This window comes from Coloeus monedula, assembly GCF_965178545.1.
Source record: "Coloeus monedula genome assembly, chromosome: 28".
Lineage (NCBI taxonomy): Eukaryota > Metazoa > Chordata > Aves > Passeriformes > Corvidae > Coloeus > Coloeus monedula.
In genome coordinates this window covers 1,541,106-1,558,000 of record NC_138808.1, presented here as the reverse complement: position 1 = coordinate 1,558,000, position 16,895 = coordinate 1,541,106, and the positions used below count along the sequence as shown (strand labels likewise).

Genomic DNA, 16,895 nt, shown 5'->3' with positions numbered 1-16,895 from the left:
CCCCACATCCCGACCAGCTGCAGCTGCGCTTCCCCTGCAGGAGCAGCTTCCCGGCTGCGGAGTGGGAATGGGGGCTGGATCCAGGTGTGGGCGCAGTGGGGGGCTGCTGGTCCCCATTTTGGGGCCGGCATGGGGCAGCTGTGGGGCTGGTGGGCTCCCACTCCCAGGGAGATTGGATGGGCTGCTCCCTGTTCCTCCTCTCAGCCCCAGGCCAATGTCCTGGTCCCGATAACTCCTGGTCCTAATAATGCTGGAATCCCATCCTAACAAAGCCTGATCCTAATAAAACCTGCATCCTGGTCCTAATAACTCCTGATCCTAATAGTACCAGCACCCCAGTCCTAATAATGTCTGATCCCAACAACACCAGCATCGCAGTCCTGGTAACTCCTGATCCCAGTAACACCTGATCCCAATGACACCAGTATCCCAGTCCTAACAACTCCTGATCCTACTAACACCATCCTGACCCTAATAATTCCTGATCCTAATAGTACTGGCATTCCAGTCCTAATAACACCTGAGTTTAATAATGCCTGTTCCCAACACCGGCACCCTCATCCCAACAATCCCAATGTTTATAATGCTTGATCCTTACAACTCCTGATCCCAACAGCGCCAGCATCCCTGTCCTAAACCATCCCAATCCTAATGATCCCTGTCCTCGGGCAGTGTCTGGTGGCCGTGACCGCTTTCAGCACAGGCTGGCTCCAGGAATAGCTCCCAGACCTGATTCCTGCCCTTCTCCTTTATTCCGGCCTGGCAGAGGACAGACCCATTTTTCAGGCCAGCCTGGCTCTGGCAGCAGGACGGGGCAGCTCAGGTCAGACAGCCACGCTCGGGGGGGCCCTCCCGTGAGCCCCCCAGGCTGTGGCTGGGACAGAAATTCCCCCAAAATTCAAGCTCGGAGCCCCTCAAGGCATTTTTAAGGCAGGGGAAGGCGGGAGCTGGCGGGAGCCGGCAGCGAAGAACTGGAACGGGGAATTGTGTTTTCTTTAAATGTCATGTTTTTTTAAGCTCATTTTTGCACTTGGGTTTGGCGAAGCTGAGAAGATTTAAGTGACAAACCAGCTGTCCCCCGGCGCAGCGCAGACACCCCCGCCCCGCCTCCGCCCCCGGCCCCGCGCCTGCAGCCCCCCCGCGCCCCTCCAGCGCCGACCCCCTGACCCCTCCTCACCCCCCGCACCCCAAAATCGGGGTGGGCGGCGCGGGGCCGGCCGCGGAGGAGTCGCCGATGCTCCCAGCTGGGCTGTGACTGTCGGGGGTGCTGCAAGGCAAAGCTGGCATTGTGAGGGTGCTGCAGGGTGGGTGGGGGTCCCCCGGCACCGCGAGGGTCCCGCAGCCCCCCCTGGCCACCCTGCAGACTCACCCTGCGAGGCTAAGCCCAGTAGACAGGGAGGAGGCTGCAGAGGATGCTCGCCGTGGTGCCCAGGAGGGAGCGGTCAGCCAGGGGCATGGAGATCCTGTCCTCAGCCTGGACAAGGGGGACAAGGGACATTCTTCATCATCATCTTCATCACTCCTCATCGGGGGTGCTGCACAAGGCACCGAGCCCCCTACGCCCACCCTGCCCCTCCCAGGTCCTCACCTGCCGGCGCTGGAAGGTCTCGACCACGGTGTCCAGCCCCGGGACGTTGTCCTTGTCCACGCGGGTCACGTAGCAGGCGCGGTGCAGCCGGGGTCTGTAGCTCACCAGCAGCTGTTTGAAGCCACACCGGGGTCACCTCCATCCTGTCGCCCCCTCCCCGTGACCCCCAGGACCCCCCACTCACATTCTTGTAGTCATAGATGACCATGGCCGCATTCCCGTCCCCGCTGTCCAGGTAGAAAGTGGCCGCGTCCTCTTCCCAGGCCGGTCCAGTCCACAAACGGCTCCGCAGGACCTGGAATGGGGAGAGGGGGGATCTCAGAGGCTGCAGCAGCCCCTCCCCGCGGGCATCAGGGGGTCCTTACTGATGGCACCAGGGGGTCCCCACTCACGGTGTCGGCGTGGTGCTGGTCAACGCTCAGCCACATCAGCAGGGCGCCGGCGATGATGACCACCAGCAGGACCACCACGACCACCACGATGAGCAGGCAGCGGAGGTGGCCGCAGCTCAGGAGCTTGCGGGGCAGGTAGCAGAGCAGCCGAGGGACGAAGCACAGGGACTTCTTGAGGCAGCCACCGCAGCCGCCGCAGCCGGGACACTTGGGGCACCCGAGGCACTTGGGGCACCCGCAGCACTTGGGCAGGCAGCAGCACCGGGCGCATTTGGCGCAGCATTTGGTGCAGCACATGGTGCAGGGCAAGCAGCAGCCTGGGCAGCAGCAGCCATTCTCCGAGTCCTGGGGGTGCGGGAAAGGGGGAGGAGATGCGGTCGGGGGGGTGGAGATGGGAGAGGGGGATGCAGGAGGTTGGGGGTGGGATTGCTGCAGGGAGCAGCTCTCACCCCGCTGCCCCCAGCATCCCGCTGCCCCTGGGCACTGGGAATACAGCATCCCACGGTCCAAACCCCCATCCCAGGCGCTGGTGCCTCGCTGGCATAAACTGGGCAAAGCCCTGTGCCGAGGCTGCCACCCTGCAGGGACTCACCTCCTCTTCAAGCACCACCTGCTTCATGCTGCTCTCCATGGCTGCCTCCTCCTCTTCCTCCTCCTCCTCCTCCTCCCATTCCCAGCCCAGCCTGGCCACAGAGACTGGGAACTTTATACCGGGCCACTGGGGTGGGGACTGGAGCGGCCCCTGTGAAGGGTTTGGGGGCCCCGGGGTGCAGCGGGGCCCTGGCATGTGACCCACTCCACTCGTGTTTGCCGACTGCCCACTCTCTGCTGGATCCCCCTGGGAACCTGCTGCTCAAGAGGCTCCGAGGGCACTGGGTCAAGGACCCTTGTTTCCAGGCACAGGGACTTCTCTGCCGCCCAGGAGCGAGGTGGCAGGGCCAAAGCAAACCCTCCAGGGTGGAGCATCCGGCCGTGGCCGCAGCCGAGGCAAGACCTTGGCTCGTGTCCCTTTGCCAGCTTGGGCACCTGGAGCTGCTTGATGTGGCAAGGAACAAACAGGACATCAAACATTTCCTGTAATCCACGGGGATGGGGTGGGAACGGGGTCACCATGGTGTGGGGAAGTGTCCCTGATCCTCATTTTTGGTCCTGAGGGTGCTCGGACACCACTGCCAGTGGCTTTTGGGGCTGGCAGAGACGCCCATAGTGTGGGGGTTTTTGAGGTGAGGGGGTTGCAACTCTGGCATGTCCCGCTCAGGTGGCAGGGGGACACTGCTGGGCCTTGGTTTTGCCCATCCACGAGCCCCTACTGCAGCTGGGCTCAGGCTGGGACCCCTCCAGCCACCCCTGAGACCCCCAACACCCACAGCCAGGTATTGAGGGATGAAAGCTGCCTCCTTTCCCAGGGTGTCAAGGGCCACGAGAGCCCCTTGAGTGGCTCCTGGCTGTTTGTTCTCAGCCACCGTGGGAGCCCTTATCGCCTTTCCCGGCCCTGGGCACCCTCTTGACCCAGCTCCTTATCACGGGCAGGGCTTTTTGGGAAGCAGAGCTGCTGGCTCTGAGTCAGCACACGGGAACCTGCAGTGTCCCTCCTGGTTCCAGAGAAGTGTCACCCTGCTGTGACCCCCTTCCTGTGCCCATGGCAGGGGTTTTGGGGACAACACTGAGTCTGCAGCCCTGGAAACATTAAACCAACCTCCTGGGGTCTTTTTTTCCCCTCCCAGCCCTGTTGCTTCCCTGTTTTTCAATGCAGCACTTGAAAGTGGCCCCAAAGGTTGTTCCCAGATTATGTGGGGCAGGAGGGGTTGGAATGGATGGGAAAAGGGAGAGAATGAGGACAGGGAGGGAGCTGGAGCAAGTGGATCGTGGTGTTTGTGGATAACCCAGGGCTTGGACATCACGAGGGATGTGGCACAGTCCCTCTGTCCCCACCTGCACGAGGAGGGGACGGGGTTGGGAGCGTTTCCTGAAGGTCTGGAAGTGCAGAGGTTGCTCTTTCCACCTCACCCTCCATCCTCCAAACTGGGAGAGCACAGATGGGGACACTGGGAGGGCACAGATGGGGACACTGGGAGCAGCGTGTGCAATTGCTCTGCTGCCCCCCGTGTTTGATCCCTCCCGAGCTCCTCTCACCCCAGCGTGAGGGATTCCCCTCCCCACCCTGTACCCCACAAAGAGACACCGTATCCCTGTCCCCAGCACCCCAGGAAGGACAAGAGCACCACTTGGAGGTGGGGGCACAGGCTTTACTTTGAAGACAGAAGCAAATCCCAAAGCAAATCCCACTTTTTTACAGCGAGAGCAGTGGGAAAGCCGCGGTGCCAAGCGACAGCGGATGGAGCACCCCCGTGGCGGGGTGGCTGCCCCCGGGATGGGGACGGGGAGGAGGAGACATTCCCGGATATTCCGCCTGGAAGACGACGTGGGGGACAGTGACATCCCCATCTCGCTGTCCCTCCCCACTGGGAACTGCTGCTACGCCCAGAACACGGGGACGCTGCTGCAGAGGATGTTGATGGTGGTGCCCAGGATGGAGCGGTCAGCCAGGGGCACGGCCTTGTCCCCAATGTCCTCATCCTGCAGGACAGAGAACGGAACGATGACTGCCACCCTCAGCAGCCACAGTGTCCTCTCCAGAGTGGACAAGCCCCCACCCCCACATTTCCCAGGGTGCCGGGGCTGGGCTCCACCACCATCCCAGCGGGGTGAGCACCACTCACCTGCCGGCGCTGGAAGGTCTCGGTGGCAGCGTCCAGCCCCGGGAAGTTGTCCTTGTCCACGCGGGTGATGTAGCAGGCGCGGTGACGCCAGGACCTGTAGCCGACCAGCAGCTGTTTGCGGACAGAGCCGGGTGAGCTCAGCCCGGCCCTGTCCCCGCCGCGCCCGTCCCCGGCTCCCCGCACACCTTGCTGTAGTCGTACACCACCGTGGCCGAGGCGTTGAGCCCGTCCCGCACCGCGAACGTCCCGGTCTTTTCCTTCTTGCTCATGGCGAGCTGCTGGGGGGTCCCCTCGCCATCCAGCCCGTGGATGGTCATCCGCAACACCTGCCAGGGGGAGAGGGGTCAGGGAGCTCTGCGGGGCCTGAACCCCATCCCTACAAAGCTCCGGTGCCATCCCAAACCCTCTCCCGGAGCCGGTGGCCCCGCGGTCCCTGCCGGCCCTCACCGTCTCGGCGTGTGACTCGCTGAGGTGCAGCCCCAGCAGGAGGAAGGTGACGTTGACCACCACGAGGGCCACCACCACCAGCACCACCATCAGCAGGAGGCTCTTGAGCTCGTGGGGGATGCAGGGCAGGCGCGGCGACTCCGTGTACCTCTGTTGGGGACACAGGGGAGCACCCGGCTGAGCTGCCAGGGCCGGGGGAGGCAGCGGGGACTCAGCCCCACACCCAGCGTGGGTGGTGGGTGCTCCTTACCGGAGGTGCCTCCTCCATCAGCGCCTCTTTGGAGCTGTCGTCCATCTCGCTGTGTGCTCCTGTCCCTTCTACCAGCCCGAGCCCGGGGGATTTATAGGATCCCGGGTGACTGGGCATGGCCGGGGCCACTCCAGCTGCCGAGGTGCCACTCGTGCTGTTTGCTGAGCCCGGAGAAGAGCCAGGGAGGGGACACGAAACCTCCAAGGGCCCTTCCCTGACATTTGTCCGGCAGCGCTGGGGGTGCCAAAGCAAACAGCGGGCAGCGCCTGCCCTCCACACCCAGCCGCGGGCTGTGGCAGGAGGGGCCCCAGCACGTACCCGGGGAGGGCTGCACCCCTGGTTCTGCACGGGCAGCTGCGTGTGCCCCCCCCGGGGCGGGGAAGGAGCTGGCTGGACTCATTGTTCCCTCGGGCGCCGTGCCAGGGACGGCGCAGATGGACGCCTGGCATGGGAGAGATGGGTGCCTGGGACGGACGGGTGCCCGGGGTGGCATGGATGGGTGCCCAGTGTGCTGTGGCGACCGCGGCCACAGCGGGCAGGGAGCTGGCGCGGGCAGCGCTGCAGCGCCGAGCTGGGGGAGCCGCTGCGGGGGCATCACCCCTGTGCTGTCCCCCAGCCCTGTGCACCCCGAGAGCGCCCGGTGACCCCCACGCCGGCGTGGGACCCCGCGTTTGGTCGCCGCCGAGGACACGCGCGCACGGACACGCGTGCCCGGGGATGCTGGCGCTGTCACTCAGCCGCATCCCTCCCTCCTTCCCTTCCTCCTTCCTTCCCTCCCTCCCTCCCTCCCTCCCGCAGCGCCGGGCATGGTGTGCTGCAGAGCCGCGGGTCAGGCAGCCTCCGCCGCTTCTCCTCCACACTGAGATCTCCGGGGGGAAAAAAAAAAGAAAAAAAGAGAGGAAAAAAGGCTTTTTCACAGCTCCCGGGCACAGCAGCGTTGGGAGCAGCTCCCGGGACCGAGCAGGGATAAGGCCAGGGAGTGATGGAGCTGCGGCGCGGGAGGAGGATGCTGAGGGACCAGCTCCCCGCTCGCCTCCTCCTCCTCCTCCTGCTCGCCGTGGCCTGGCTCTGGCTGCCGGCGGAGGGGCGGCGGCCCCCCCGGCCCCCCCCTTGCCCCCCGACCTGCTCCTGCACCCGGGACACGGCTTTTTGCGTGGACTCCAAGGCTGTGCCCAAAAACCTGCCCCCCGAGGTCATCTCGCTGTGAGTAGCCGGGCTGGGAACAGAGATGGGGACAGCGTCACATCCCAGGAGTGCAGGGGTGGCCGGGGCTGCCGGCTGTGCTGCGGGGGGCAGGGACAGCCCCTGTGTGCTGCATCGGGGCGCAAACGCGTGGCAGGGCGGGGTGCGGGCATTGTGGGGGGCTCTGGGGGAGGGAGGAGGTTGGGGACAGCCCGGGACCTGTCCCTGTGTCCTGCGGTGCTGGCACACGCAGCCATCCATCAGTGCCAGACAGAGCAGGGCTGCAGCCCGTCCCCGCCGTGACCTTGGGGGCCACAACCCCGAGGGGACACGGCTGTGACCTTGGGGACCGTAGCCCCAAGGGGACACGGCTGGGGGGGCGGAGGGGGTCCTGAGGGAGGGTCCCTGGGGACACGGCGGTTCCCCGGAGCCTGGCACGGGGGTGTGTGGCAGCTGTGTGTGTTTACACCTGCGTGCGTGTGTTCGCACAGCCGCTTGTGTGTGTTTACACACGCGTGTGTGCACATGGCCCCGGGCCAGGGGCTGCCGCAGGGCGTGGGCAGCGCGGGGTGGGTGCCAGCACCATGCACCTCCGTGTCCCCACACCGGGCAGGGTGGCTGCGGGGGTCCCTCTGCCACCTCCCCGGACCCCTGAGGGGCTGCGCTGGTTGGCAGCAGGTGACGCACAGGGCTGGTGCTGGCGGGCACGGGGGTGGCAGTGCCGCGCTGCCGCCGTCCCCTCTCCTGAAGCTCCGTCTCTCCCGCAGGACGATGGTGAACGCAGCCTTCACGGAGATCCGGGAGGCGGCTTTCGCCCACATCCCCTCCCTGCAGTTCCTGTAGGTCTCCCGTGCCCCCGGGGCTCCCCTCGGTGCCCACCCTGCCCCACCCCGGTGCTGACGCCCCCTCCCCCCCGCCTCTCTCTTTGCAGCCTCCTCAACTCCAACAAGTTCACGCTGATCGGGGACAACGCCTTCGCGGGGCTCTCGCACCTGCAGTACCTGTGTGTGACATGGGGACAGGGACGCGGGGACAGGGAGGGCACAGGGAGCGCGGGGGGATCCTCGGGACGGCCCCGTCACTGTCTGCTCCCATTCCAGGTTCATTGAGAACAACGACATCCAGGCGCTTTCAAAGGGCACTTTCCGCGGGCTCAAGTCCCTGACACACCTGTGAGCACCGGGGGGGACACGGCAGGGGTGGCCCTGTCCCTTCGTGGCTGCCAGGGACGTGTCACCTCCACAGCCCTTCTTGTCCCCCAGGTCCTTGGCCAACAACAACCTTCAGACTCTGCCTCGGGACCTCTTCAAGCCGCTGGACATCCTGAGTGACCTGTGAGGCTGCCACAGCACCGGGGACAGCAGGCTGGGGAGAGGGTGACATCCCGGGGGCTGGGGCTTGGGAAGGGCGCTGTGTGCTGGGGGTGACTCGGTGCCGTCTCTGTCAGGGACCCCCAGGACACCGAGCTGGGGAGAGGGTGACATTCTTGTGGGCGCTGGGGGTGACTCGGTGCCATCCCTGGCAGGGACCTGCGTGGCAACACGCTGGCCTGTGACTGCAAGATCAAGTGGCTGGTGGAGTGGCTGGAGAGCACCAACACCACGGTGCCTGCCGTCTTCTGCAGCAGCCCTGGGCAGTTCGAGGGACAGCGGATCCGGGACCTGGCACTCAGTGACTTCCAGTGCATCACCACAGGTAGAGGAACACCGTCACCTGTCAGCTGTCACACGTCACCTCACTCCTGGGTGTCCAGACCCTCATTGTCACCTCTTCCCGCTCCAGATTTCGTGATGCACCAGGTCCTGCCCTTCCAGGCGGTGTCGGCCGAGCCCTTCACCTACGCCAGCGACCTGTACGTGGCCCTGGCACAGCCGAGCGCCAGCAGCTGCTCCATCCTTAAGTGGGACTACGTGGAGCGCAAACTCCGCGACTTCGACCGCATCCCCGGTGAGGAATCGGGCTGGGGGTCCCCTCCTGGGCTGGGAGTGACCTGGGACGGGCACAGCCCCGATGTGACGTGGTTTTGTTGTCAGCTCACTCGGCGGTGCACTGCAAGCCCATCGTGGCGCAGGACCAGCTCTACGTGGTGGTGGCGCAGCTCTTTGGAGGCTCCTACATCTACCGCTGGGACACGGCCGTGGACAAGTTCATCAAGATCCAGGACATCGACAGCCAGAAAATCCGCAAGCCCAACGACATCGAGGCCTTCCAGATCGAGGGCGACTGGTACTTCGTCATCGCCGACAGCTCCAAGGCGGGCTCCACCAGCCTCTACCGCCTGAACCAGAATGGGTTTTACTCCCACCAAGCCCTCCACGCCTGGCACCGCGACACCGACGTGGAATACGTGGAGAACAACGGGAAACCCCGGCTGATCATCTCCAGCAGCTCCCAGGCCCCCGTCATCTACCAGTGGAGCCGGGCGCAGAAGCAATTCGTGCCGCAGGGCGAGGTGGGCGAGATGCTGGACGTTCAGATGGTCAAACACTTCAAGACCAAGCGGGACCAGTTCCTCTGCCTGAGCCGCTACATCGGTGACTCCAAGGTGGTGCGGTGGGAAGGGCAGCGCTTCGTGGAGGTGCAGACGCTGCCGTCGCGCGGCTCCATGGTGATGCAGCCCTTCGCCGTGGGGCAGCGGCAGTACCTGGCGCTGGGCAGCGACTTCTCCTTCACCCACGTGTACCTGTGGGAAGAGGAGAAGCAGAAGTTCACCAAGTTCCAGGAGCTGTCGGTGCAGGCGCCGAGGGCGTTCCGGGCCGTGCCGGCGGCCGATGTGCAGCTGCTGCTGGCGCCCAGCTTCAAGGCCAACACGCTGGTGTACCGGCACGTGGTGGTGGACCTCAGCCTGTAGCCGGCACCCGGAGAGCCCCGCACAACCACCGGACACGCATGCGCCCAGCACCCCCTGTCCCCTCCAGGAACCCCTTGCCCCGGCCCTCCACCTCCACCCAGCCCCACGGTGCCTCAGTTTCCCCACGGTGCTCCCGGTTTCACCCTGTGGGATGCAGGGAGGGAGGGTGGGACAGCCCATGCCCTGCAGAGCTGCACCCCTGCGGGGGTGGAAAGGGTGGGGGGTCTTTGTCTGCTTGGGCCATGGGCTGGGGTCTGAAAGGGGAGGAACAGCGGGCCGGGATGTGGCAGGAAGGGTGGGGGGTTCACAGGATGCTGAGGGGCTCCCAGGCTGATGGGATGCTCCAGAGTGGATGGGATGAGTGAGGTGGATGGGGTGGGATGCCCTGAGGAGGGTGGGATGCTCCGAGGTGGATGCAGATGGGATGCTGAGGGTGGTGGGATGCTCCAAGGTCAGCGGATGCTCCAAGGCAGATGCCAATGGATGCCCTGAGGAGGTTGGGATGCTCCAGGATGCTCCGAGGTGGATGCAGATGGGATGCCCTGAGGCCAGCGCGACGCTCCGAGGCAGCAGCTCCTGCCCCTCTCCGTGCATGTCCAGCAGCCCCCCCTCCCCGTGCCCATGGCCCCGGTGCCAGGCAGGACCCAGCGTGCCAGAAGGGTGTCCGTGCCCACCAGAAACCCCCCAAATAAACACACTGTGACCCCCAGCCCTGCCCGTGTGTCCTTCCAGCCACGGGGGGCCGGCTCCATCTGACACCCCGCAGCGCCAGGGAGCGAGAACTCCTCATTTTGGGGTGCTCCAGGCCCCGCACGTGGCTCGCCTGGTGTTTTTTTCCAGCAGAAACCTTGGCCCACGGTGCGGGTGGGAAGCAGGAGGTGTTTCCCCAGGGAGGGGAGTCCCCGCCCGACTGGTTTCCCAGGGGAGCGTTTCCCTGTCTCCCAGGTGTATAAATAGGCATGTGAAAAACCACCAATTAAGAGCACAAATAAAGATGCTCTCGCGGGTAACAGGCACCCTGGGGGCACGGATGGGTTTGGGGAGCAGGATTTCAGCCGGGTGGCTGCTCCCAGGGCATTGCCACGTGTCCCTGCCTCAGTTTCCCTGGCAGGAAAAAGCAGATTTTAAAGCCCAGGGAGCGCAGCAGGAGGGTTCTGGCACTTCCAGAGCGGCAATGATTGGGATGGGGAATTCGGGAAACCCTGGATCAGTCCTTGGGCTGCAGGGCCAAGCGGGAGGTGGCCCAGACAGGTGATTCCAGAAGGTTTTATTTTCTCGGGAGCATCCTTCAGGGCTCCATTCTTCCAGTGGGGTGCTCCACATCATCCATCAGAGCACCAAAAAAGCATCACATCCCCTCCGGACCCAAGAATAATTCTTCAGCATCAGTCAAAGTGACTCTCCCTGCCTTCCCTACCTGCTCACTGCTTAAGAAATTGTATGTTTTAATATATATATAAAAATATATATATATTAGGCAATTAATTTGTATGTGTTAAGGAACATTTAATATATATAATATATGAATATACCCTGTATTAATATAGTAATATTCAATATATTAGGCAAATTTTAAACACGCCATTTTTATACATGTTAAATATATTTTATATTGGTATTTCATATACTTAGGGAATTTATAGAATGTTTTTATTTTATTTTATAAACCCCTCCACGTGTGGCCCACACTTGTCTGGGCGCTGTTGCCCTTTTAAGGTCATTGCCCTTTTAAGAGGAGGTGTCGCCCTTTTAAGGGCATTGCCCTTTGAAGAGAACGTGTTGGCCTTTTAAGGGCGTTGCCCTTTTAAGAGCGGCCGGTGGGGCCCGTACCGCGCATGCGCAGCTCCGTTGCTGCAACTTTCAAGTTCTTGGATTCGCTCCCCTGGGGTTCGGGGGAATTTTGGGGGGATTTGGGGGCTCCAGGGGGGCACAACACCGACCCTCCCGCCCGGCACTGCCAGGGCTTCCAGCCCCGCCCGCACCATGGTGTCCTGGATGCTCAGCCGGGTGATTGAGTGAGTGGGGTCCGGGCGGGGTAACGGGGGAGGGGCTGCAGGGCCCCCGGGGGGGTCACCAAGGGTCCCCGACCCCCTGTCCCCCCTCCGGGTATTCCATTAATGAGGGTCCCCGTGCTGGGCCCGCAGCGGGGACTCAGCGAGGCCCCAGGCGGGGTTCGGAGGGGCGACCCCAAATCTCTTGTATGGGGATAACCAGCACCCCCCCCCCCAAACACGCCACCCCCCAAAAACGGGTCCCTGAACTGCTGCTGGCCCACCCTGCCTGTCCTGCGGAGGGTGAGCACGGCCTGGCGTCCCCCTGCATCACCCATGGGTGGGGGTCCCCCGTATTGCTCGGGTGGGGGTCCCTGCACCATCCGAGGGGGTCTCTGCTCTGAGGCTCCCCACATTGCTGGGGGGGGGTCCCTGCTCCGAGAGGCTCACCGGGACACGGGGAGGGTGTTTGGGGGTGGCACCTCACCCGGTGCCTCGGGCTGGAGCCGGGACCGAGCCCGTGCGCTGCCACCGCCCCCTGCCACTCCCCGACAGGTCGGGCCGGTGCCGTGGACGTGGGAGTGACCCTGCGCTCATGGCTGAGCCTCCCCGGAGCCTCCCGGAGCCTTTTCCCGGCCTCTCCGGGCTCGGGATGGTGCTGGAGGGGGTCAAGGCCAGGGTGCGGTGCTGGGGCCGGCAGCTGTGCTGGTCCCTGTTCCTGCTGCTCTACGCGTGGTGGCCGCGCTGCCTCACCCCCCCTCTGCCTTACAGGCTGCTTTTTGGGATGCTCTACCCGGCCTACGCGTCCTACAAGGCTGTGAAGACGAAAAACATCCGGGAATACGTGAGTCGAGTGCCTGGGGAGCCCTTTCCAGGGCTCCAGTCCCCCTTTCTGGGCTTCAGCCACCCTTTTCCCAGGCTCCAGCCCCCTCTGATGGCTCCCCCAGGTCCGATGGATGATGTACTGGATCGTCTTCTCTCTCTTCATGGCCACAGAGACCTTCACCGACCTCCTCATCTCCTGGTGAGGGACTCTGGGGGGTCCCCATGTCCTGGAGGGGGAAAGGGAGGCCCCACAAAGCTGATGTTTGGGGGGAGCAGGAGGTGCTTTTGGACCCCCCCCATCTCCTGCCCCTCTCCACCAGGTTCCCCTTCTACTACGAGGTGAAGATGGCCTTTGTCGTCTGGCTGCTGTCCCCCTACACGCGGGGGGCCAGCCTGCTCTACCGCCGCTTCGTGCACCCCACGCTGGCCCGCAAGGAGAAGGTACAAATTCCCGGGATTTTGGGGCTCCTCCCTGCCCGCCCTGGGGGGGGTTCAGCCCCCTGAGCTGGGTTGGTGATGTCCAGGGGAAGTGGCAATGCCTTGGGAGGTGACAGTGCCCTGGGACATGGACATGGCCTGGGAGGTGACAATACTCAGGGACAAGGTGATTCCCAGGGAAGTGACGATGCCCGGGGAAGTGACAATGCCCAGGGACATGGACATGGCCTGGGAGGTGACAGTGCTCTGGGAGGTGACAAAGCCCCAGGCCACCATCCTGCCCTCCCAATACCACCCCACAGGACATCGATGCCTTCCTCATCCGGGCCCAGGAGCGCGGCTACGAGACCGTGCTGCGCTTCGGCAAGAGGGGCCTCAACCTGGCGGCCACGGCCGCGGTCCAGGCGGCCACCAAGGTACCCAGAGAGGAAATCCCACCCCAGCAGGGTGGCAGGAGCGGGTGGTGTGTCCTAAATTGGGGTTTTCCTGATCATCCTGTCCGCTCTGTGTCCCCCAATGCAGAGCCAGGGCGCGCTGGCCGGGCGGCTCCGCAGCTTCAGCATGCAGGACCTGCGCTCCCTGCCCGACCAGGCCCCCGTGCACTTCCAGGACCCGCTGTACCTGGAGGAGCAGCAGAGCCTCCGGCAGCCCCTGGGTGAGGAGCTGGGGGGGTCACAATGAGGGGGGCTCCAGCAAAGCCCACGGTGGCCGTGCTGGGAGCTGGCGTGTCCCCCCTGTCCCCAGCCTACGGCGCCGGCCGCCGCTACGAGAGCGACACGGAGGATGAGGAGCTGTGGTCAGACTCGCAGGTGTCCCCACCGCCGTCCCCTCCTCGGGATCCCAAACCCCTGTCCCGCAGCCAGAGCCTGCGATCCCTGAGGAAGAACCCGGGAAAAGAGGTACCAGGGGAGGGAGATGCACGGTGGGGGTGTGGGGTTGGGTGAGGGGGTCCTGACCCATCCCTTTCCCTGCCCAGGGCTCTTCCCGGCTCCTGCGCAGCCGGGTCAGGAGGAAAGCGGCTCCGTCGGAGCAGGACAGCTAAAAATCCCGGGAAACCTCTGCCAGGAGGCTGAGAGGAATTCGCTGCTACGGCGTCAGGAGGGAGCAGTGGCTCCTGTGTCCCCGGGGTGGCTCCTGCATTCCCAGGGATCCTCACACTGTAAATCCCTTCTGTGACCTCTGTGGTGCCTCATGGAGGGGCAGCAGCTCATCCCCCCACTTCCAGATCCCCCAGCTCGGCGCTGGCGCCCCTCGTGTGGGGTCTGCCCCCCCCCTTTTCCCCCATGCCATGAACACTACACGCTGCCCCCCTCTCCTGCTGCCTTATCCCCAACATTCCCGTTGCCCTGGGAGCCAGGAGTGGATGTGCCTTGTCCATCTGAAGCCAAAGCCACGGTCCCTGCCCGGGGGATGGGAGTATCGGACACCCCCATACCTGAACCCAGAGCATGGGGCACCCCACAGCTTTTAACATTCCACTCTCCCTAAAAGAGGGTTTTGTACATGGAGAAATAAACGTTGTTTCAGACTTTGGGAACCAGGAGTTGTGCCCGGTGCTGTCCTCTTCCTCAGGAAGCTTCCTGAGATTGTTTTTTCTCTTGGAGGAAGCTCTTATCCTCTGGAATCCATCTGGGACTCCTCCAGAGGGCCTTTCCCAGAAGCTTCCCACCCACGTTCCAGGATCCCAGGTAGCAGCCCCAGACTCCTCCAGGAAAGCTTCCCAAGATTTTTTTCTTCTGGCGGAAGCTGTACCATCAGGGATCCATGAGACTCCCTCCAGGCATCTCCCAGAGGCTTTTCCCCCCCACATTTCAGGTTCCAGAATCCCGGGTAGCATCCCCAAACTCCTCCAGGGACGCTTCCCGAGATGATCTTCTCTTTTGGAGGGAACTCCATCCTTGCGAATCCCACCCCATGCTCCTCACGGGCATTTCCCAGGCTCTTTTGCCAACCGCCTGATGTCCCTGAGCCCGCCGCTGGCATTCCCGGACTTCTCGGATAACCGGGAATCCCTGCAGTAGCCGCGTCCCCCACGGCGCGGCAGCAGCAGCCGCGGCCCCTCCGGGACTCCCGGGATGCAGCCGGACATCCCTGGACCGTCCCCTCTCCCTGCCGGCGCTCCCCCATCCCACCGGGAATCCCCCACTCCTTCCCGGCGGGGGCTCGTCCCCCACCTGGGTGGGCGACACGGGGCACGCGTGGGGTGCCACAAGGTGACTCCCCGCCCCCGAGCGCCCGCCTGCCCCGCGGTGCCCCGTGGCATCAATCCCCTCGCTCCCAATCCTCCCTGCCCTCGCCCCTGAGGCCAGCTGTATTTTTAGCCCTTGGCTGCCGCCCGCTTTCGGGGGTCTTCCCAGGGCAGCGAGAGCACCCGGCTCCTGCCCAGGCCGGGCTCCGCGGGGCGTCCCGGGGCAGGCCAGGGGTGTTGGAGCAGATTAGGTGGAGGTGGCTGGATTAGCCCCGTAAAACTGCCCGGGAGACGATTACTTAAAGCAGCGGAGAAGGAAGGCTGGGTGGGGACAGCGAGGGCCAGGGGGCTGCCTGTAATCCTCCTAAAGCCGCTTAGGGAGCGCGGTTCCTCCAAGGATACGGCCCAGGGAGGCTGCTGGGGCGACCTGGGGGTCAAAAGGGGAGGGGTTCTCCCACGTTGGGGTACCCCCAGGTGGGCTAAGAGAGGCGGGCAGCAGCGTTGGAGCCGCAGTGTTCCATGCCCAGGGTGGGGGGTCAGGGGTTGCCAGCTTGGGGAAACTGAGGCACGGCACCAGCGCCTTCCAAGGGGGGAAAAGCGGGGTCCTGGGAAGGGAGCAGTTTTGGTGTCCTGCTTTGGTGAGTCCCAGGGTGTCCCCCAGGGGCTGAAACCCAAGGAGGGGACAGGAGGCAGGCGGGGTGGCACAGCCCGTTCCCCCGGGGCCGAGGCAAGCTCCGGCGGTGCCAGCGCTGATCCCAGCTGTGTCAGCGCACGGGCCAGTGCCAGGCTGCATCAGCAAAGCCCTAATCCCCCCCGGCTCGCCTGGCACCGCCCCAGCGCAGCAGTTTAAGCGCCTGACCTGAGCTCGCCCGCTGCCACGGTCCCCTCCGGGGAGGGGGTGCCAGGCTGAGCCCTGGCTGGCACCGCTGTGGGGACCCCCTGTCCCAGCCCGGGGTAGAGTTTGGAGCCACTGGAGGGGGGGAAAGTGGGGTTGGGGGCTTGTAGGAGGTGACGTAATCGGGGGGGCTCAGGGGCTGTGGCAGTCAGTGATTCCCAGCGGGTTCAGGGAGGGGATTCTCCCCTTTTCTCCGCTCAGGTGAGACCCCACCTGCAGCTCGGGGGTCCCCAATATCAGAAGGACGTGGAGCTGCTGGAGCGAGTCCAGAGGAGGCCACGGAGCTGCTCCCAGGGCTGGACCCCTCTGGAGCCAGGCTGGGAGAGCTGGGGGTGCTCACCTGGGCAAGAGAAGGCTCCGGGGAGAGCTCAGAGCCCCTTGCAGGGCCTAAAGGGGCTCCAGCAGAGCTGGAGAGGGACTGGGGACAAGGCCTGGAGTGCCAGGGCACGGGGGATGGCTGCCTGCCTGCATCCTTGAGAGCTGGCAGGGGACCGAGTGACGCAGGGCTGTTCCCTCTCGCAGCTGACAGGGACACGGCTGGCGCTGTGATGCCAGCGCCGGGCCCGTGGTGCCTCCGGGCCAGGCACTGCCCGTTCCCGGAGGGCAGCAGCCACAGGATGCGGTGCCCCGGGGGTGCCATGGCCGGGCACCACGGGGGTCTCACCCCGGCCCTGCTCCCTGCCCGGGCAGTGCAGGGTCAGGGAAATTGGGTTCATGACTCCTGAACGGGATTTACCTCTCCGGGGAGCTGCTGGGTGCTTGGGGTGCCACCCCCAGAGTCCCCCTGCACCCCTCCAGCGTCCTCCTCACCCCCCTCCCCCCGTGCTGCTGCCGGGGCTCAGAGCAGCCTGAGCCCCCCCAAAACCCACCCTGGTGACACCGAGTGCCCCATCCACGCTCCTGCAGCCCCCTCCTTCTTCCCTGCCCCATTCCCAGCTCATTTTCCCCCACTGCACCAACCCGGGGGACAGCTGCCTTTGTGGTGGGATGCTCTGGCCATCCCTGGGCTGCCCTTATCACCCTTTAACCGGCTGTTTGGTGGTGCCAGGTGGGCGTCTGACCCCCCTGATGGCCACGGGACTCCCCCCACGGCTGTCCCCTGCCGGTGGCCGCTGCCTGAGTCAGCTG

At 64.5% G+C, this 16,895-nt stretch overlaps 4 protein-coding genes across 5 annotated transcripts; 2 read left to right on the top strand and 2 right to left on the bottom strand.

Moving 5' to 3' along the window:
• Positions 1–1,378: 1,378 nt before the first annotated feature.
• LOC309582873 (surfactant protein C-like) lies at positions 1,379–2,611 on the bottom strand (the record flags this gene model as incomplete). The annotated part of the gene is made up of 5 exons (XM_082298285.1): positions 1,379–1,474; positions 1,589–1,699; positions 1,773–1,883; positions 1,981–2,325; positions 2,573–2,611. 5 exons carry the CDS (start codon positions 2,609–2,611, stop codon positions 1,379–1,381), a joined length of 702 nt encoding a protein of 233 aa, XP_082154411.1.
• Positions 2,612–4,218: 1,607 nt separating this feature from the next.
• On the bottom strand, positions 4,219–5,634 carry SFTPC (surfactant protein C). Of its 2 annotated transcripts, none has more exons than XM_082298352.1 (5): positions 5,398–5,634; positions 5,148–5,297; positions 4,886–5,026; positions 4,701–4,811; positions 4,219–4,557 (listed from the first exon to the last, which is right to left on the bottom strand). In XM_082298352.1, the coding sequence occupies exons 1-5, from the start codon at positions 5,512–5,514 to the stop codon at positions 4,456–4,458; spliced, it is 621 nt and encodes a 206-aa protein (XP_082154478.1). In that variant the 5' UTR covers positions 5,515–5,634; the 3' UTR covers positions 4,219–4,455. The 2 variants fall into 2 exon arrangements, with proteins under 2 accessions (XP_082154478.1, XP_082154479.1); XM_082298353.1 differs by having other exon boundaries at positions 4,701–4,794.
• A 745-nt stretch (positions 5,635–6,379) lies between these two features.
• On the top strand, positions 6,380–9,430 carry LGI3 (leucine rich repeat LGI family member 3; the record flags this gene model as incomplete). Its single annotated transcript, XM_082298270.1, has 8 exons — positions 6,380–6,600; positions 7,347–7,418; positions 7,511–7,582; positions 7,680–7,751; positions 7,842–7,913; positions 8,105–8,274; positions 8,362–8,526; positions 8,613–9,430. 8 exons carry the CDS (start codon positions 6,380–6,382, stop codon positions 9,428–9,430), a joined length of 1,662 nt encoding a protein of 553 aa, XP_082154396.1.
• Positions 9,431–11,371: 1,941 nt separating this feature from the next.
• REEP4 (receptor accessory protein 4) lies at positions 11,372–14,180 on the top strand. Its single transcript, XM_082298391.1, has 8 exons — positions 11,372–11,445; positions 12,193–12,265; positions 12,369–12,445; positions 12,567–12,687; positions 12,987–13,100; positions 13,207–13,339; positions 13,429–13,583; positions 13,661–14,180. Exons 1-8 carry the CDS (start codon positions 11,414–11,416, stop codon positions 13,724–13,726), a joined length of 771 nt encoding a protein of 256 aa, XP_082154517.1. The 5' UTR covers positions 11,372–11,413; the 3' UTR covers positions 13,727–14,180.
• The last annotated feature ends 2,715 nt before the right edge of the window (positions 14,181–16,895 follow it).

What these genes read in the sequence shown, in the direction of transcription:
- SFTPC (XM_082298352.1), bottom strand. Translation starts at nt 5,514, where the DNA reads ATGCCCAGTCACCCGGGATCCTATAAATCCCCCGGGCTCGGGCTGGTA. An exon ending in GCGAGTCACACGCCGAGACG is followed by an intron (nt 5,027 to 5,147) that starts GTGAGGGCCGGC and finishes TCCCCCTGGCAG; the next exon opens with GTGTTGCGGATGACCATCCA. An exon ending in AGACCTTCCAGCGCCGGCAG is followed by an intron (nt 4,558 to 4,700) that starts GTGAGTGGTGCT and finishes TCTGTCCTGCAG; the next exon opens with GATGAGGACATTGGGGACAA.
- REEP4 (XM_082298391.1), top strand. Translation starts at nt 11,414, where the DNA reads ATGGTGTCCTGGATGCTCAGCCGGGTGATTGA. An exon ending in ATGCTCAGCCGGGTGATTGA is followed by an intron (nt 11,446 to 12,192) that starts GTGAGTGGGGTC and finishes TCTGCCTTACAG; the next exon opens with GCTGCTTTTTGGGATGCTCT. An exon ending in GAGCCTCCGGCAGCCCCTGG is followed by an intron (nt 13,340 to 13,428) that starts GTGAGGAGCTGG and finishes CCCTGTCCCCAG; the next exon opens with CCTACGGCGCCGGCCGCCGC.